Source organism: Octopus sinensis, linkage group LG10 (assembly GCF_006345805.1).
Source record: "Octopus sinensis linkage group LG10, ASM634580v1, whole genome shotgun sequence".
Classification (NCBI taxonomy): Eukaryota; Metazoa; Mollusca; class Cephalopoda; order Octopoda; family Octopodidae; genus Octopus; species Octopus sinensis.
Genome location: NC_043006.1, coordinates 65309656 through 65331694, shown reverse-complemented (window position 1 = coordinate 65331694; position 22039 = coordinate 65309656). Strand labels below are relative to the sequence as shown.

Genomic DNA, 22039 nt, shown 5'->3' with positions numbered 1-22039 from the left:
CCCTGTTAACTTGGTCCTTCTGATTTATCTAAAACTAGTCTCAGTTTAACTATTCCATCACACACTCTAAATACCACGATTACTTTATCCCATTTTTCTGCCAAAAGTATGGCTACACAACCCACCCCATTGCTGTTGCATACCCAAAAGAACTTGCAGCTATTTTCTTTGCCCATGAGGAATCTAACTGAGGCTCCTATCCATCTTAGCTATTGCACACAGCACACATCCACATATCTCCATTCTGCATTCTAGTCCTTTTCCCTCTGCCAATATTGAATGTGGTGGCCTTAAAGCTGTGGGCACGGAAGCATGGGCAGGAAGACTGTTGGGGTACTATTGTCAGTGCTTGAAAATAAATATATCTATTCAAATTCATTTATTTATATATACATGTGTTTGTGTTGTGTGTACTGGTTTGGGGATACAATCAAGAAAAGTAGTACAGAAAATATAAATATACATATATATTTTTTTTATATTTGGCAGAAGTGACAGAATGACTCAAGGGCCAAGAGTTTTGTGTGCATTAGCACTTACCAAACTAGTTACACATCAAGGGGTTATAAATTTATATACCAGGGATAATGGTATTTCCCTGGATAGTTCCAGATGAAATTAGCACCGGTTTCTAAATTTATAACTCCTTGATTTTTAACTAGTTTTATAAGTGTTAATGCATGAAACTTTCGGCCCTTGAATCCATTGTTACTTCTGTCAAATATTGATATATTTATCATCATCATCATCATCATAATCATCATCATCCAACTTCTATTTTCCAAGCTTGCATGAATTGGACAATTTTTTCAGGAGCCGGTCAGCTAAAAAGCTGCCCTGATCCTGTATCTGTTTTGGCATGGTTTCTATGGCTGGATGCCCTTCTTTGTTCCAATTACTTTACAGTGTACTGAGTGCTCGTATGCACTACCAGCACGGGTGCTTGTATGTAGCACTGGTACAAGTGCTTTTTATGTGGCACCAGCACCCACAAGCCCACAAAATTAGGAATGCTCAGCTGGAGAGAGAGATGCAGGGGACATGCCTGTATGCAAAGACAACCATGATTAGCTTAGCTTGACATATCTTCTCAAGCACAGCAAGCTGCTTAGAGTCTTGGTCTCCTGTCATCCCCTTTGTCAGGCCCAACATCTGAAGATCATTTCTCACCACTTTGTCCCACATCTTCCTGGGTCTACCCCTTCCATCTGTTCTCTCCACTATTAGAGATCTGCACCTCTTGATGCAAATCTCTTCACTCATATACATTACATGGCCATACCAGTGCAGTCTTCTCTTGTTCACATGACATCTGATGCTACGTATACCCAGTTTTCATCTCAAATTACTTACATTCTATTGTATATGCACACTGACATTACCCACCCAGCAGAGCAGACTGGCTTCATTTCTTTCAAGCCTTCACATATCCTCAGCAGTCACAGACCATGTCTCACTGCTATGTAGTATAGCTGTTCATATACAGACGTCATGCAATCTGCCTTTTACTCTGAGGGAGAAACCCTTTGTTACTAACAGCGGTCATGGCTCTCTGAATTTTGCACAGCCTATTCTTATTCTAGCAGCTATGCTTTCAGAACAACCTCCACCACTACTAACTTGGTCACCTAAGTAACAGAAGCTGTCTACTATTTCTAAGGAGACCCCCTGACTTTTGTGGGAGTCAATTTTTTGTACATTCTTGGTGTTTAATGTACCTGCAGATCTGCCACATGTAAAGACTACTTTCTCTGTTAGTCTTCCAGTGATACCACTGCACCTCTTATGTGTCCATAGCTTGCACTGGGTACACCATTTGCAGTTACTCATGATACCTCTTTTACATATTGAGCAGGGGCATTTCTCTGAAGGGATCGATGATTTGTCTGTTTTCCTACTTATCAGGACTTTGGGCTTTGCTAAATTAACCCTAAATTAACCAGATAGGTGTCCATTGTTTGGTGATTTCTCTGAACAATGGATATTAGCATTCTGTCAGTTTACTTTCCGATTTTATCTGATAACAAGTATTTTGTGTGTGCTCACTGGTCAAAGCTCAAGTCTGCAGGTGGGGCATTCATAAGTATAAAAATTTCCAAAATCAGGACACATCTTTCATAATGCTGCATCAACCACGCTGAAAAATATGGTGTATGTATATACAGAGTTTGCCAAAGAAATGTATGCACACTTCTGGAAAGGAAAAATCATCAACATCATCATCATCATTTAGCGTCTGCTCTCCATGCTAGAATGGGTTGGACGGTTCAACTGGGGTCTATGAACCCAGAAGGCTGCATCAAGCCCAGTCTGATCTGGCAGTGTTTCTACGGCTGGATGCCCTTCCTAACGCCAACCACTCCGTGAGTGTAGTGGGTGCTTTTTACGTGCCATCCGCACATCTGTATCAATATTTGACTTGTATAAGTACTCCTATAAAAAGAGACACCCTTTTTTCATATTTTATCAAATTATTGCAATAACACTAAATAAATAGCAATAATACTGAATTAAAATATTTATACAGATTTTTTTCCTTTCTGGAAGTGTGTATACATTTTTTTGGCAAGCTCTGTATTATGTGCATATATGTGTATGTATTCTTTTATTCTTTTACTTGTTTCAGTCATTTGACTGCGGCCATGCTGGAGCACCACCTTTCATTGAGCAAATCGACCCCAGGACTTATTCTTTGTAAGCCTAGTACTTATTCTATCAGTCTCTTTTGCTGAACTGCTCAGTTACAGGGATGTAAACACACCACCATCGGTTGTCAAGCGATGTTGGGGGGACAAACACAGACACACAAACATATACACACACATATATGTGTATATACGATGGGCTTCTTCCAGTTTCCGTTTCCGTCTACCAAATCCATACACACACACACACACATATATATATATTCTGTGTACATTAAGAAATGGTGATAAGTGAAAATTTTGTAAATATAATTATAAATTTTCACTGTATGCATTGACAACAGAAAGTAGTCTAATATTGAGACATGTAAACCCATGACAGAAAAAATGTGTATTTGTACATATGGGAATTGAACCATGTGTACTAATGCTCATTTTTCCTTTGAAACTATTAACAATATTTTTTTTAAAACTGAAAATGTTTCTCTCATGGGTCTTAAGTGCATAGTGAAAAAAAAAATAGTCAAAATCGTTTCGGACTGGGGTGGTGAGGGGGTAGTGGGAGTGAAAGAAATATTTTTCAAAATTATTTTCTTTTTTTGGGAAAAGATGTCTCCCATCATTCTGAAGACTTTGGTGAAAAACATTGTAAAAGATCCCTGTCAAAATGGAGAAATTCCAAATTACATGGGATGTCTGATCCAAAACTCTGTTTTCCAGAAACTCCTCTCCCCGTCCCCTTCCAAACGTTTTGCCTAAAAATCTCTATTTTTAGCGGTTCAGCAAAAGATAGAATAAGTACTAGGCTTACAAAGAATAAGTCCTGGGGTTGATTTGCTCAACTAAAAGCAGTGCTCCAGCATGGCCACAGTTACATGACTGAAACAAGTAAAAGAGTAAGAGTAAAGATATCTATTTGTGGAGGAGATGATAAAGGATTGAGAATATTGGCAATTTGTTGTGCTCAAGAAGAGCCATCCATCATTATGTCCTAAACCCCCTTGGTTGTACTTGTACATGTGTAACTCTACTCTTCTACCCTTCTGTCCTTTCTACTACATCAAGCATTCTTCCCTAACAACCATCATTCTTCTATCTACGGCACTACTTGTCTGCTGTAATTATGACAGTAGAATCAACACATATGCCTTTCCTTTCTTTGCAGTTTTAGTGACCTCCTTCTCTCTGCAATCACTTCCATCTCTCATTCACATTATCATCCCTTTGGACACAATTTCCACTGATCACCTTTCTGTGCTCACACTTTCTCCTCTGCCATACTCCAGCTCAAGACCTCTCAGATCTGCTATCATTCTCAACACACTCTTATATTGGCCATCATGCAGGGAGTGATCACTAGTGATGGCAACATTATGCCTCCATTCATCTTCCCACAAGACCTCAGACTCAACACAGAGGCTTATATTAAGTGCCTGGATGAGGTAGTCCTGCCCTGGGTGAAGAGGGTGGCTGCTGGAAGACCGACCCTGTGTCTGGCAACAGGACTCTGCACCATGCCACAAAGCAGGAGGATCGAGTCATGGCTGTCAGACAATTTCTTCTACAAGAGACCCAGGCTGACTAAAGCCATGTGAGCGGATGTAGTAGACAAAAATGATGGAATCTCATCGAATATATGTGTGTGTGTGTGTGTGTGTATGCATGCGTGGAACCCCAAAATACAACAATACTGCTGCATCAGCTTTTAAAAGTAAGTACTGGAGTTGGTTTGGTTGACTAAACCCTTTAAAGTGGTGCCTGAGCATAACTGAGACCCAATGATTGAAACAAGTGAAAGATAAAAGATATTTGTAATTCAGAGTATCTATGTATACATAAACAACTACTATACATGGTATATAAATATGTAAATGTGTGTGTGTGTGTGCAAGAGAGAAGTCAGACATTAGATGCAGTGTCAATAGAGAAGACTGTAGTGGTATGGTCAGGTAATATGTATGGATGAGGACAGCTGCATAAAGAAGAACCAGTCTCTAACTGTGAAGGGAGCCTGTGAAAGGGATAGACCCAAGAAGACATGGGATGAAGAAGTGAGAAATGATCTTTAGATTTTGAGCTTCAAAGAGGAGATGACAAGAGATTAAGATCTCTGACAATTTGCTGTGCTTGAGAAGACATGTCGAGCTAAGTAAAAATCATGGTCTCCTTCTCTCAGCTGGGAGGTCTTTGTCTGTAAAGTGGTTGGCATTAGGAAGGGCCAGGTGTGGTTCCTGGCCTTGCCAGCCCCTGTCAAACCATCCAACCCTTGCCAGCATGGAAACCTAATGTTAAATGATGATATAGTGACCGAGACCTATGGAAATATGCTGTGCGTGAGAAGACCCGGCAAGACGAGTCAGGCCATAACCCGTGGCCCCTACCTGGGACGTAGTCAGTCCACCTGTGCATACCTTCCTTCTTGTGACACTTGTGAAGACCTGTTGAGGCAAGTGAAAATCAAATCAAATCAAAATAGATGAACATCAATGGAATTTGTATCTTTGTGGCACACAAGAAAACCATCTGAACGTGGCCGTAGCCAGTACCGCATCGACTGGCCTCCATGCTGTGGGCACGTAACAAACACCATCCGATCGTGGCCGTTCACCAGCCTCATCTGGCACCTGTGTCGGTGGCACTTAAAAACAACACCCGAAGACCCGGCAAGACTAGTCAGGCCATAACCCGTGGTCCCTACATGGGACATAGTCAGTCCACCTGTGCATACCTTCCTTCTTGTGACACTTGTGAAGACCTGTTGAGGCAAGTGAAAATCAAAATCAAATCTAAACAAATCAAAATAGATGAACATCAATGGAATTTGTATCTATGTGGTACCAGCCTCATCTGGCACCTGTGTCGGTGGCACATAAAAACACCATCCGAAGACCCGGCAAGACTAGTCAGGCCATAACCCGTGGTCCCTACATGGGACGTAGTCAGTCCACCTGTGCATACCTTCCTTCTTGTGACACTTGTGAAGACCTGTTGAGGCAAGTGAAAATCAAAATCAAATCAAAACAAATCAAAATAGATGAACATCAATGGAATTTGTATCTTTGTGGTACCAGTGCCGGTGGCACACAAGAAAACCATCCGAACGTGGCCGTAGCCAGTACCGCATCGACTGGCCTCCGTGCTGTGGGCACGTAACAAACACCATCTGATCGTGGCCGTTCACCAGCCTCATCTGGCACCTGTGTCGGTGGCACATAAAAACACCATCCGAAGACCCGGCAAGACTAGTCAGGCCATAACCCGTGGGCCCTACCTGGGACGTGCATACCTTCCTTCTTGTGACACTTGTGAAGACCTGTTGAGGCAAGTGAAAATCAAAATCAAATCAAAACAAATCAAAATAGATGAACATCAATGGAATTTGTATCTTTGTGGTACCAGTGCCGGTGGCACACAAGAAAACCATCTGAACGTGGCCGTAGCCAGTACCGCATCGACTGACATCCGTGCTGTGGGCACGTAACAAACACCATCTGATCGTGGCCGTTCGCCAGCCTCATCTGGCACCTGTGTCGGTGGCACATAAAAACACCATCCGAAGACCCGGCAAGACTAGTCAGGCCATAACCCGTGGCCCCTACCTGGGACATGCATACCTTCCTTCTTGTGACACTTGTGAAGACCTGTTGAGGCAAGTGAAAATCAAATCTAAACAAATCAAAATAGATGAACATCAATGGAATTTGTATCTGTGTGGTACCAGCCTCATCTGGCACCTGTGTCGGTGGCACATAAAAACACCATCCAAAGACCCGGCAAGACTAGTCAGGCCATAACCCGTGGTCCCTACATGGGACGTAGTCAGTCCACCTGTGCATACCTTCCTTCTTATGACACTTGTGAAGACCTGTTGAGGCAAGTGAAAATCAAAATCAAATCAAAACAAATCAAAATAGATGAACATCAATGGAATTTGTATCTTTGTGGTACCAGTGCCGGTGGCACACAAGAAAACCATCCGAACGTGGCCGTAGCCAGTATCGCATCGACTGGCCTCTGTGCTGTGGGCACGTAACAAACACCATCTGATCGTGGCCGTTCGCCAGCCTCATCTGGCACTTGTGTCGGTGGCACATAAAAACACCATCCGAAGACCCGGCAAGACTAGTCAGGCCATAACCCGTGGCCCCTACCTGGGACGTGCATACCTTCCTTCTTGTGACACTTGTGAAGACTTGTTGAGGCAAGTGAAAATCAAATCTAAACAAATCAAAATAGATGAACATCAATGGAATTTGTATCTATGTGGTACTAGCCTCATCTGGCACCTGTGTCGGTGGCACATAAAAACACCATCCAAAGACCCGGCAAGACTAGTCAGGCCATAACCCGTGGTCCCTACATGGGACATAGTCAGTCCACCTGTGCATACCTTCCTTCTTGTGACACTTGTGAAGACCTGTTGAGGCAAGTGAAAATCAAATCTAAACAAATCAAAATAGATGAACATCAATGGAATTTGTATCCTTGTGGTACCAGTGCCGGTGGCACACAAGAAAACCATCCGAACGTGGCCGTAGCCAGTATCGCATCGACTGGCCTCTGTGCTGTGGGCACGTAACAAACACCATCTGATCGTGGCCGTTCACCAGCCTCATCTGGCACCTGTGTCAGTGGCACATAAAAACACCATCCGAAGACCCGGCAAGACTAGTCAGGCCATAACCCGTGGCCCCTACCTGGGACGTGCATACCTTCCTTCTTGTGACACTTGTGAAGACCTGTTGAGGCAAGTGAAAATCAAAATCAAATCAAAACAAATCAAAATAGATGAACATCAATGGAATTTGTATCTATGTGGTACCAGTGCCGGTGGCACACAAGAAAACCATCCGAACGTGGCCGTAGCCAGTACCGCATCGACTGGCCTCCGTGCTGTGGGCACGTAACAAACACCATCCGATCGTGGCCGTTCGCCAGCCTCATCTGGCACCTGTGTCGGTGGCACATTAAAACACCATCCGAAGACCCGGCAAGACTAGTCAGACCATAACCCGTGGCCCCTACCTGGGACGTAGTCAGTCCACCTGTGCATACCTTCCTTCTTGTGACACTTGTGAAGACCTGTTGAGGCAAGTGAAAATCAAAATCAAAATCAAAATCAAATCAAAACAAATCAAAATAGATGAACATCAATGGAATTTGTATCTTTGTGGTACCAGTGCCGGTGGCACACAAGAAAACCATCCGAACGTGGCCGTAGCCAGTACCGCATCGACTGGCCTCCGTGCTGTGGGCACGTAACAAACACCATCCGATCGTGGCCGTTCGCCAGCCTCATCTGGCACCTGTGTCGGTGGCACATTAAAACACCATCCGAAGACCCGGCAAGACTAGTCAGACCATAACCCGTGGCCCCTACCTGGGACGTAGTCAGTCCACCTGTGCATACCTTCCTTCTTGTGACACTTGTGAAGACCTGTTGAGGCAAGTGAAAATCAAAATCAAAATCAAAATCAAATCCAAACAAATCAAAATAGATGAACATCAATGGAATTTGTATCTTTGTGGTACCAGTGCCGGTGGCATACAAGAAAACCATCTGAACGTGGCCGTAGCCAGTACTGCATCGACTGGCCTCCGTGCTGTGGGCACGTAACAAACACCATCCGATCGTGGCCGTTCGCCAGCCTCATCTGGCACCTGTGTCGGTGGCACATTAAAACACCATCCGAAGACCCGGCAAGACTAGTCAGACCATAACCCGTGGCCCCTACCTGGGACGTAGTCAGTCCACCTGTGCATACCTTCCTTCTTGTGACACTTGTGAAGACCTGTTGAGGCAAGTGAAAATCAAAATCAAATCAAATCAAATCCAAACAAATCAAAATAGATGAACATCAATGGAATTTGTATCTTTGTGGTACCAGTGCCGGTGGCATACAAGAAAACCATCTGAACGTGGCCGTAGCCAGTACTGCATCGACTGGCCTCCGTGCTGTGGGCACGTAACAAACACCATCCGATCGTGGCCGTTCACCAGCCTCATCTGGCACCTGTGTCGGTGGCACATAAAAACACCATCCGAGCGTGGCCGTCTGCCAGCCTCGTCTGGCACCTGTGTCGATGGCACATAAAAAAAAAACACCATCCAAGCGTGGCCGTTCGCCAGCCTCGTCTGGCACCTGTGTCGGTGGCACATAAAATCACCCACTACACTCTCGGAGTGGTTGGCGTTAGGAAGGGCATCCAGCTGTAGAAACACTGCCAGATCTGACTGGCCTGGTGCAGCCTTCGGGCTCCCCAGACCCCAGTTGAACCGTCCAACCCATGCTAGCATGGAAAGCGGACGTTAAATGATGATGATGATGATGATGATGATGATGAATTGCAGCATGGAAGGTGTTTATAAGCCATTTGAAAACACACAAAAACTGTTAGATTCACTTCAACATTTTAATCTATGTCAAAATATTTTCATCGCTTTGAAACCCCAAATTTTGTCAGATGCAGCATGGAATTTTGTCAGTGAACAGGTTGCAGTTTCAAAGCAATGAAAATATTTTGACAAATTAAATTTAAATGTTGAAGTGAATCTAATGGGTTTTGTCTGTTTTTAAATGGCTTCTAAACACCTTCCATGCTGCAATTGTTTTTGTCTCAGAACATGATCTCAGATCAAGTCACTTGCTATGCAAGTACATCTCCGTAATATATATTTATACATTAGAGATAGGTAGATAGATAGATAGATACACAAGGCCACTGCTAGGGTTGCTGGCGCCCTAGGCCAAGTTGAATTTTAGTGTCTTTACATGCATAATTTATAAATGTTTTTGACAAGGAGTAGAAACTGCAATTGTATTAATAAAATGTATATCACATTTTATTAAATGTAAAAATAAAATACATTATATTTATTGTCTTACAAGTGCAGGAGTGGCTGTGTGGCTAAGAAGTTTGCTTCTAAACTTCATGGTTTCTGGTTCAGACTCACCACATGGCACCTTGTGGCAAGTGTTTTCTACTATAGCCTTGAATGGATTTGGTAGATAGAAACAGAAAGAAGCCTGTTGTATATATATATATGCGTGTGTGTGTGTGTTTGTGTCACCCTGCCTTGACATCAAGTGATTATTGTAAATGAATTCCAATATTCTGCAAAAACATGTCTGGCCATGGAGCAATATTACTTTGCTTCAAACAAAGTAAAGTTGGTAATAGGAATGGCATCTTGTAGAAATTCTGCCTCAAAATAGCTGTCCAACCCATGTGATGAGAATGAAGATTATTATTATCTCCATATTTTTCTCATAGCATCTCTAAGTTTAAATATTCTAAACACATTACCCAGGACCCCCAGTGCATCAAGTGCTCCAGATGACTGCCCAAGTTGCAGACACCTTCAGCAGGCCCTTGCGCAGATAGTTGCACATCAAAACATCTGACCCTAAATTACTTAGATAACCTCATGTCACACACACACACACATACCCTACTCCATGCACACATACTCTATGCACATCTTACACACACTGGTGTGTATATAAGATGTGTTTATCTGTGAATGTTGGTCTGTAAATATTGTATAAACATGTGTCACTATGTGTGTGTGTAGAAATACACATAGTGACACATGCATCTCACCGCTAAAAAAAAACTTACACATACTAATCACATACAATAACGTACGCACACACGTACATACAGAGACAAACAACCGTTAAAAAGCCTACACATGCAAATCTCATAGAGTGATACACACACATATCTACATATAGTGACATATACGTGTTGCAAATTATTAGAACACACACATAATCACTACATTGTCACACACTGGTGAATGAGAGAAGAGATAACTAACAGCAACACACGCTCACTCAACAACACCGCCAAAGTCACGTGACAACTAGTTTCAAAAATGGCGTTTCTTTCACGATGTTTTTACCGTCGGAAGAGGATCATTGTCATACTGAGCTTCGTGTCCATGTTCTGGGTCATCTACCTCTACTTATCTATTCCTTCACCGACAACAGGTAAGCAGTGTGTCAAATACTGTACGGTTGTGAGGTGAAATTAAACGGAAAACAACACAAACACACACATATCTATGCAATCATCTTCAAGCCAACCACTTCGATTGTATGTATGTCTGAGTGCTCGCTCCTGATATTTATCCGTTGCTTCTGATTTCAGCTTTAATTTCACCTCGTGTACTTTGACATTTTCCCTCTCTCTGTGGCGAATAGCTATGTTCTACTTGGATGTTTCTTCTTTTATCTCTAATATATTTTTCTTTGACGTCTTGTCACAACATCAAAAAGCCACTTTTGTGTCCGTGTGTGTGTGTGTATTGGATGGATGGATTCGCCATTCATTCATTCCTGTAGAGGACCGGACTAAATGCTTTTACTTTGTTTAGCTCTCTCTCTCTGTCTGCCTGTCTGTCTCTCTCTCGAGTTCAAATCGCAACGGAGTAGACTGTTTCATCTTTCCAGGTTCGATAATAGGCAGAAATCGATTGATAAGGATTCACCTCATTGAATTGTCCTTGTGCTTTCTCAAAAGGAATTACTGTGCATACTCATACGTGACTGTATGTGTATGCAAGAAAATTTGCGCGTGAAATACACACGCATGTATGTATTTATGTATGTAATCATTGCATCGCACCAATCTGCGGCCGAAAATTTCTTCTTGGGGAAATTCACACCTGCTTCCATCTTTTAATCGAATTCCCAAATATTCCACTAGTAACAAGTTGTGAAGTGTCGTAGGCTACACACCTTTGTAGCTTTTGAAGATGTCTGTCAAGCTATTTATACATCATCATATTTAGTCTTGGAGTCGATCATGTCCAGTAAGCGGACAAAAATCTAGCGTATATCGAGTGATGCGTATATATACAAACACGCACACAGACATACATACATACACACACACACACACATGTGCCAATAGGCTACTTTTAATGGCAAATTAATATGGCTCTGAAAACCTGAATGAAATCAATACGAGGAATTTAGTTCAAGCGCGCTATGTTGGTATTTCAGCTACATAATTTGCAAGGTGCCGCCTTCGAAAAATATCTCTAATTCTTCTGAATCACTGTGCTTGACTCCGATTTCTAATGCGTTAATTGAATGAAGTACAATTATCTTTCTTGGATAGAATGCCAGTCTGTAGCAGATGACATATCTTTCAAGAATTGGCACACATTCTCGATATTTCGGCGGCAGCCTGACGCATGTAGTACGAAGGGCAATCCCCCAAATTTCGCTTCCATCCATCAGCTTTCCAATGTGTATTTCTTGTGGTGTTATCTTCCCCTTTCTTCGAATGTCCTGCTGAAGGAATTCAGTAACGTTTGCATGGAGTGTGAATTCTAGACGAGTAAATTTATTCAGTCAGATATGTTACCCCTGACTTGTTTGGTCAGTAGAGACTGTCGTTATATTAGAGAGGCTTGAAGTTGATGTTTTTTTAGCCACATATCAGAACTAATAAAGCAGATGTATGATAAACATACGTTCTCCAACTTTATTATCATATCTGTATTTTCTACATTACCTGATGTGTACTTCGTTTTGTTTTGTTTTTTAAAAAAAATTTAAGATGGGAAGATCTGATTTAAATAAAATCACACCTTACCTTCTTAAAAGACAAAACTATGTACACGTTCGATAATGTAGAAAATACATTATCTGTTTGTGCTTGCAAAAACACCAGGTGTCCAGTACAAACCTATATTTCGTATGGGTAGAATCTGTTATAATTGTGTGTTGGTAAACTGGATTATTTCCACGTAACCTAATAACGTGTTTAATAACACAATTATTTGTAATGTGTGTGTGTTGAAATTATTTCTGAACTAGTTTAAGAATAATAATGTTAGCAATTACTGATGGAACAACTTAATGCTAAGAATATAATAAATGTAAAGCGGCGTGTTTACCGGGGGGGGGGGGGGCTTTAATACACACATTCACAAACAAATATATATATATATTATTAGGTTGTCCGTCGTTATCGACGATGATCAAGGACATTACACGGGTGATAAAGACAGGACATGGTGTGTTAGTCCGTTGCGTGCTTGGAAGGTTCTGCTGCAGGTCGGGCACTGGTGGTTTGTTGGGGCTGAAGGCAAACAGTTGACTCTGGACTTGAGTAGTTCTTGTGTTCGTTATACTCCTACAAACCTGTTCCGTTTGTAGGAAGTGGCGCCTCTGTTCGATCTTGCGCTATATATCTCGAACCCACAAGTGTAACCAAGAGAGACAGAGACAGGCAGAAACAAGGAAAATGCCCCTTGTATTTAAATACTATGCAAATATTCTTTTTAAAAACTTTTCATTTAACTTTTCCAAAATTTATTGTTTTCCATGCTTACAGTTGAAGAAGTCTCAATGACTGAAACCGGTACTGAAAATTTTTTTATAAAATTATTTTAGCATTTTCTACCTTGAATTTTTTTCCATATATATATATATATGATGATGATGATGATGATATATATATATATATATATATATATATATATATCAACTCGTGTGTTCCTTTCCAACCTTCTACACACACACGCATTTAAAGAGAGAGGGAGAAAGATTGAAGATGGTCCACCTAAGGTCTATATCTGAATAAGTACACTGCTCATGAGTACTTCCTTAAGTAGTTTTCTTGATTGTTTTGGTACAGATTACGATACATACACATGTATACATACATGCATGTGTTAATACATACACATCAACATGCATATAAATGTGTACATACATGTGTCCAAAGTTCAACTGTTTTCTATTAGTACTATATTTTTATGAAAATATTTCTCTTTTGGTTTTGTAAGAGTTCTTTGCAGTTTGTCCGGAACAGCAGAATCGATCCTTAACATTTCTATAGCCTTATAGTCGCATCTTCAGGATGAAGTGATGTTGGAGTGTGTTAGTGTTTCGGCATAACTACAGATGTATACCTCCCCCTGAATTTGTTGCCTCATAACTTCCAGAAAAATGGATACTTTTTAACAAAACTTTCAACAAACAATTGCTTAGATCCTGTAGATTGGGTGTATGTAAAGATTTGTTGGAAAAAAATTTTCTGGAAGTTATGAGGCAACAAAGACAGCGGTGTATACATCTGTAGTTATGCCAGTGTTTCCTTATAATAGTCAGTACCAATGTTGTTTGCTCCTTGCCTGGCTCATAAGGGCTAGTTTCCTTGGCATATAGGTTCCCCACCTGGACGGGACGCCAGTCCATCATAGGTGAGCTGCTAGATGCAGGAGGAAAGAGTGAGAGAAAGTTGTGGTGAAAGAGTCAGCAGAAGTTCACCATTACCTTCTGCCAGAGCCATGTGGAGCTTAAGTGTTTCACTCATAAACACACACAGGATTCAGTCTCACTCTGTGGCACCTCGGTCAAGTGTCTACTACTTTAACCCTGACCAACTAATGTTTTTATGTGTTTTTACATGTTACTGGCTTTTAACAGGCCAGTTACACAACACCGGCATCAGCCACAACTATAATCTCACTTGGCTTGATGGGTCCTCTCAAGCACGGCATATCACCAAAGGTCTTGGTCACTTGTCATTGCCTCTGTGAGGTCCAACATTCAAAGATTGTGCTTCACCACCTCATCTAATGTCTTCCTGGGTCTACCTCGTCCACAAGCTCCCTTCACCATTAGAGTATGACACTTCTTCACACAACTGTCCTCATCCATATGCATCACATGACCATACCAGTGCAGTCGTCTCTCTTGCACACCACATCTGATGCTTCTTATGCCCAAATTTTCTCTCTGGATGCTTACACCCTGTCATTTATGCACACTGACATTACACATCCTGCAAAACATACTAGCTTCATTTCTTTCAAGTGTATGCATGTCCTCAGCAGTCACAGCCCATGTTTCATTGCCATGTAGCATGGCTGTTCACACACAGGCATCATACAGTCTGCCTTTCATTCTGAGAAAGAGGCCCTTTATTTCCAGCAGAGGTAGGAACTCTCTGAACTTTACCTAGCCTATTCTTATTCTAGTAGCTATGCTCTTGGAGCATCCACCCCTGCTACTGACTTGGTCACCTAGGTAACAGAAGCTATCAACTACTTCTAGTCACCCCCACCTCTGGCATGTGATGGAATCTATTTTCTGTGCATTTTTAGTGTTAATTGTACCTGTGCACCTTCCACACACAAAAACTATCTTCCCTGTTAACCTTCCTCTGATCATCATCGTCATTTAAAATCCGCTTTCCATGCTGGCATGGGTTGGACAGCTTAACTGAGGACTGGTGAGCCAGAAGGCTGCACCAGGCTCCAGTCTGATCTGGCAAAGTTTCTACAACTGAATGCCCTTCCTAATGCCAACCACTCCGAGAGTGTAGTGGGTGCTTTTATGCACCACCAGCCCAAGGGCCAGTCAGGTGGTTCTGACAATGACCATGCTCAAAAGGTGTTTTTTACGTGCTACCTGCATGGGAGCCAGTCAGCGGCCCTGGCAACAATCATGCTTGGGTGGTGCTTTCAACGTTCCACTGGCACGAGTGCCAATTGGGCAGTATTGTCATTGGCCATGTCAGTGATTTTGATTTTACTTGCCTCAAAAGGTCTTCGCAAAAAAATGTACATGCACAAACACCTCATCACCATTATTTTATGTCTGCTTTCCAAGAGCATGTGGTTGGGAAGCAAACTTCTTACCACACAGCCATGCTTACACAGACACACACACATAAAAAGCACCCAGCACACTCTGTTAAGTAGTTGGCATTAGGAAGGGCATCCAGCCACAGAAACCATGTCTAACCCATGCCAGCATGGAAAACAGACATTAAACAATGATGACGATGATGATGATGATATATAAGCATAGGAGTGGCTGTGTGGTAAGTAGCTTACTTACCAATCACATGGTTCTGAGACTGACACCTTGGGCAAGTGTCTTCTACTATCGCCTTGGGCTGACCAAAGTCTTGTGAGTGGATTTGGTAGATGGAAACTGAAAGAAGCCTGTTGTATATATATATGTGTGTGTTTGTGTGTGTGTATATTTTTGTGTATTTGTCCCCTCCCCCCAACATCGCTTGACAACCGATGCTGGTGTGTCCCTGTAACCTAGTGGATTGACAAAGATTGATGGAATAAGTACTAGGCTTACAAAGAATAAGTCTTGGGGTTGATTTGCTCGACTAAGGCGGTGCTCCAGCATGGCCACAATGAAATGACTGAAACAAGTAAATGAATAAAAGAATATAAGAATATATATATATATATATCTTTTATCTTTCACTTGTTTCAGTTATTAGGTTGTGGCCAAGCAGGGGCACTGCCTTGAAGAATTTTCAGTCAAATGATTGAGCCTAGTGTTTTCTTTTTTTAAAGCCTGGTTACTTATTCTGTCGGTCTCTTTTACCGAACCGTTAAGTTATGGGGATGTAAACACACCAGTACCGGTTGTCAAGTGGTTGGGGGACAAACACAGACATGATAAATATATCAAACTGAGTTCCACTTAACTTAGCAAATGATTTGATCTGGAACCATATGTTTAAATGTAAGGCAATTATGTTGTTAAACAGTCATTTAAGAATACACAAAATTCCTTTATTGTCTATTCACAAAAGTACAGTCTATTATGAAGTGTCAAAATAATTTATGGCACGTCTGACACAAATCTACTTTATCTCATTTTTGTTAACTACTCCTTCTCACAACTTTACTCTGACTGTCTTGCCAGACATTTATGAGGGCTTGAAAAATGTTTGTGGCATTTTTGCAACTGATCACTGTTACAATTGCATTTCCTCTGATGGAAATCATTTTACAGGCTGGCTTATTTTTCATTCCTCTTTCTCCTCTTATTTTCTTAGTTACTTTTACATTTAAGCATGTCAGGATATCATCATCATCACCATCATCATTTATCATCTGTTTTCCATGCTGGCATGTATTAGATTGTTTGACTGGAACTAGTAAGTTCCAGCAAGTTCCAGTCTGACTGGATGCCCTTCCTAATGCCAACCAGTCCAAGTGTGTAATGGGTGCTTTATACATGCCAGTTACATGACACCAGCATCAACTGCAACTATGATTTCACTTGGCTTGATGAGTGTTCTCAATCACAGCAAATTATCAATGTAATACGTAATCAGGCTAATATATATATAATTAGTACATGACTAGTTCTACGAGCAAATTCAATAATTGCTTCATTGAAATATATCTACCTAACTCAACTACCTGTGTCATGTTTGTTTTCATCACTATCCTTTACATTCACACATTATTCTCAGCAGCTTTTTGCAGTTGATGCCACCAAAATTAACAATATTATCATTTTAAAAGATGTGAAATTGCGATGATTTTTGAAGACAACTGATGAGGAAAGAGCATGTCCGTGTCTTGTGTGTAAATTTTCCATTTCTTCCTTTGTCATCCTTCTGTGCAATGTTTGATTATATACATTTAGTGTCTGTATACCTTGCTGGTATAGAGTGAATGGTTTGAAAGGGTCTAACAGGTCAAAGGGCTATGTCAAGCCCTTATATCTGCTTTGGGCTGAATGCCCTTCCTTAATCCCAGTCGCTTTACAGAGTGTTCTGGGTGCTTTTTCATACCAGTGGCACTAGAGAGGTCATCAAGTAGCTTAATCTCTTGACAAAGTGAGGATGCAGTATTGAGGGAGGTGATTTATGGCAAGTATTGAGAGGCAAGAGCATGACTGAGGGACAGGAACTGGTGTCTCACTTTTGAATAGATGCATGGCTACCCCAGCTGGAAAAGGAGAGAAGAAGATGCTGGTGATGAGGTGTCAGAGCGTATCCTCAAGGTACAAGTGAGTGAATATATAAATATATACACCAGTCAGTATGATACCATTGGTTTCATGTGGATGTATTTGCAGTTATTGAATCATAGTTTGAATAATGGTGATAATTCTGCCCTTTTTAGTCATCAGTACAATACAAGATGACATGAGATCACAATTGATAGAAAACAAAGGAACTGGACAAAGTAAGTGAAGGGAAGGCAATCATAGAGGAACTGTAATATTGATTTCTTCCTTTGTAATATTAAAAGGATGTTCAGGGAACACTCTTGTGTTGACAGGTAGGTGTTTAGGCCTGATAATCAATAACTAATAACCCAAATGATACATAATTATACAATCAGTATATTATTGGACTATTTTGTAGTGAAATAGATACTGGTAGAATTCTATGTACCATAAAAACCCATGTAATTTGTGCACTTGTATAATTTACGCAGGTGATTTTCAGGATAAAATTTGTTTAAAAAAAAGCTTCTACTCATGTAAAATTCACACCCATGTTTTCAGAATTGCTGATATAGCCAGGGGGAAAAGGTTTTCAGTTTAGTTGTATTTAGCATAATTTCACTTACTTATGATTAGATTTTATTAAATTTTCATTAAATAAAAATAATTTCTGTATCACATTGAAAGCTATTAAATTACAAGCTGTTGTTTATAATAAACTTTATTTTACATTTCTTGCCCACAAGAGATTATGTCCGATCTTTAGCATACTGCTGTATGTCTTCTCACAGGAAAAGTTGTTGATGAGAATTACCAACAAAAACAAAGCTGATAAATATGCACAGGCGTTGCAAATTAAGTTTAATTACCAATAAACATCAACTTGGATGACACTTTACTTAACCAACAGAGGAAGGTGACCAATCAGACTGTAAACAGAATTCTTTGCCGCCTATTTTCGTTGGGACCTTTGATACGGAGAATCGAAATTTTAATCCATTTCACTCTTATAAAATGTCAATCAAACTTTAAAATTTATCATCACCATTATTGTCAGTATGGGCGGAACTTATGAATCATTTACTGCGAAGGAGAAATTAAATATGTACTCCATTGTGATAGATAGAAACTCCAAGCAATGTAAAATATTGCCTGAATTGTGCTTACCAGCATGAACATCAGACTTGAAAAACTAGTAAACTTATACAGAAAAGTAAGCATTATACCGTCCTGCATAAATAGAAGTCAACTTCATTATGCGTATTTAAGCCATTATTTTTTCTGTAAAAACATATTCTGACACTGAGTCAAATTCCAGTACAAATGTTTACAATTTGCATGTTTTTTTACAACAAAAAAAATTTCAAAACAAATTCTGGAAACGATCTACTCGTGTAATTTGCACAAAAAAGTGCAATATACTGTAAAAACGTGGGTTTTTACAGTATATTGCAAACAACATTGTTGGGGCTTATATACTATATTGCGACATTTTTCATTGCTTGCTTACTAGAATGTGTGTGTATATACAGCATATATATTGCACAGATCTGTGATATTGGTCATGCAACTTACTCGGTGTTGTAGCTTAATGAGATATAATTGGATTTATAGTACATAAAAAAAAATTTGTATAGTGCATGTATAGGCACTGGTAAGGCTATGATTCCGACGCAAGTGTTTTCTATTATAAGCCTCAGGGTAACCAAGGCTTTGTGAGTGGATTTAACAGAGGGAACTAAAAAAAACCTGTTTTGTGTGCATGTGTGTTACTGTCTCTTTGCCATGACCTCATGTGATAGCTGTAAATGAGCATCACCATCATGCAGATTGTGTCCTTTGTTCCCAATCTTCTGTGAAAACATATCAGATTACGGGGAAATATTACCTTGCTTGGAAACATGTGAGGGTTTGTGAAATGAAGGGCATCTGGTTGTAGAAATCCATCCAACCTATATAAGCATGGAAAAGTGTATATATATATATATATATATATATATAATATATATAGATAGATATATATAAGTGCAGGAGTGGTTGTGTGGTAAGAAGCTTGCTTCCCAACCACATGGTTCTGGGTGCAGTCCCATTGCGTGATACCTTGGGCAAGTGTCTTCTACTATAGCTTTAGGCCAATCAAGGCCTTGTGTGTGGATTTGTTAGACAGAAAACTGGAAGAAGCCTGTCACACACACATATATATATATATATGTTGTTTACATACATACATACATATATATATATATATATATATATATATATTTCTGTGTCTGTGTTTGTCCCCTTACCATCGCTTGACAACCAATATTGGTGTGTTTACGTCCCCGTAACTTAGCGGTTCAGCAAAAATGACTGATAGAATAAGTACTAAACTTACAAAGGATAAGTCCTAGGGTCAATTTGTGTGACTTAAGGTGTGCTCCAGATTGGCCACAGTCAAATGGCTAAAACATGTAAAAGAAAAAGAATAATAAAAGAAAATATATTATTAGCATGTAAGAAATATTAGGTTAAAAGGACCATTTGGATAGAAAAATTTCAAAGTCTCTAAATTTTAATTAGGTAAATAATGCGCATGTGTGTAAATAATACACACACACACAAGTAAGCACATAGGTGCAAAATAAGGTGGAAAAACAGCACTCAAACACCAAAGAAATGTCTGACAAACATTCAGGTGAAAGCTTGAGTAACAGTTTGTGAAATATTTTACGGTTCACCATGATTGACTGCCAGCCACTACAGCTATTATTATTCTCTCTCTGTTTATTTTCACATGCTCCTATCTGTTGTAGAGTGTAGACTCAAAACATAAAAGACTTTCTCACCTTCCCAAGCATTAAACTAATACACCTGTTTGTTGTTTATACACCTGTCTTCGTCTTTTGTTTTTTGTAAATTCCAACTATATATATATAGTTTTGGAAGTCACTTGACCCTGTTATCTCCCCTACTGACCCTCTAGCGTCTGACCTCTGCCCGAAGTCAGAACGCCATGATAGATCGTTAGCTCCTACACGCATTTTTTTTCTCTCCTTGTTTCTCTCCTTGTTTTTTTTCTGTGTATCTTTCTGTCGAAGAGCATAGGCTCGAGATGTAAAAGACTTGTTCTATTTCTATTCCTGAGCGCCATACTAATACATTTGTTTGTTTGTACTCCACCTGCCTTCGTCTTTTGTTTATTTTCGTAAACCTTCCCGTTATATATATATATATATATATATATATATATATGAACGGCAAAATGTCTGTCTGTGTGTGTGTATCCTTTATACAAATCCACAATTTTTCAGTTAGAGGGCTCGCACTTTCTATGGTCATTTAAAACCGTCCAAGGGTGGTCGTGCACATCTTTACATTTCCCCAGTCACCCTGCAAAGCCATTAAAAAAATCAATAGAAGTGACTTTTTTGTGAATTTTCTATCCAAAACTCAATCAAAATGCCCGAAACTTGATACGCCAATTGAATGCCAGCTAGCTGTATGTGATTGGTCGGAGATTTGGACAGTACTCGCATGTATGTGCGCACGCACGCAGCTGTATATGCATGCACTAGCACTATGACCCGGCATTGTAGTTTCAGGTTCAGTCCCACTGTGTGACAATTTGGACAAGTGTCTTCTATTATTACTCTAAGCCAACTAAAGTTTTGCAAGTAGATTGCCGGGTCATAGTGCAAGTATATATATATATATATATAGGCACAGGAGTGGCTGTGTGGTAAGTAGCTTGCTTACCAACCACAAGGGTCTTGGTTCAGTCCCAATGCATAGCACCTTGGGCATGTGTCTTCTACTATAGCCTCGGGTTGACCAAAGATCGAAACTGAAAAAAGCCCTTTGTATATATATATATATATATATGTGTGTGTGTGTGTGTTATTGTGGGGGACAAACACAGACACATAATCATTGGATGTAAAACGATGATAAATGATGATGATGATGTGTCTGTGTTTGTCCCCCACAACATCGCTTGACAATTGATGCTGGTGTGTTTACATCCCTGTAACTTAGCAGTTTGGCAAAAAGACTGATAGAATAAGTACTAGACTTACAAAGAATAAGTCCAGGGTTCGATTTGTTCGACTAAAGACGGTGCTCCAGCATGGCCGCAGTCAAATGACTGAAACAAATAAAAGAATATATTCTGTATATATTGTTATATTTGGGGATGGTCGGTTTTTCTTTTTCCCAATATACACATACACTATTTATTTGATCTTCACTTTAGCTTTTGTTATCATTATTATAGGTTTATTTATCAGACTTCTTTTGTCACACATTCTCTGATCTCTTCAATAGTTATCTGTCTTATGTCTCCTTTTCTCTCTGGTCTTGTCCCGGCTATTCCATCTTGTCTTTATGGTATTATATATATATATATATATATATATATATAATATATATATATATATATATATACCCTGCAAAGCCATATATATATATACACATATATATATATACATATATATAATGCATATGAGATATATGGTCATTTGGGTATGTATCTAAGTGTCAGTGTTTATGTATTCATACATTTACGTTTTTGTTTCTGCAAATGATGTAGCTCTACTGTAAGTAGTCTCTCCTGTTTTCCCAATTGGCTATTGTTTGCATGGCGTGAGTAAATATTGATTGCATAGT

The 22039-nt window shown here is 40.1% G+C and overlaps 1 protein-coding gene across 1 annotated transcript in view; it reads left to right on the top strand.

The window, feature by feature from the left end:
- The first annotated feature begins 10490 nt into the window (after positions 1-10490).
- Positions 10491-22039, top strand: part of LOC115216684 — a 62368-nt gene continuing 50819 nt past the window's right edge. Inside the window, exon 1 of the mRNA XM_029786197.2 lies at positions 10491-10642. Coding sequence (XP_029642057.1) covers positions 10528-10642 — 115 coding nt within the window. The 5' untranslated portion in view covers positions 10491-10527. The remainder of the gene's footprint in view (positions 10643-22039) is intronic.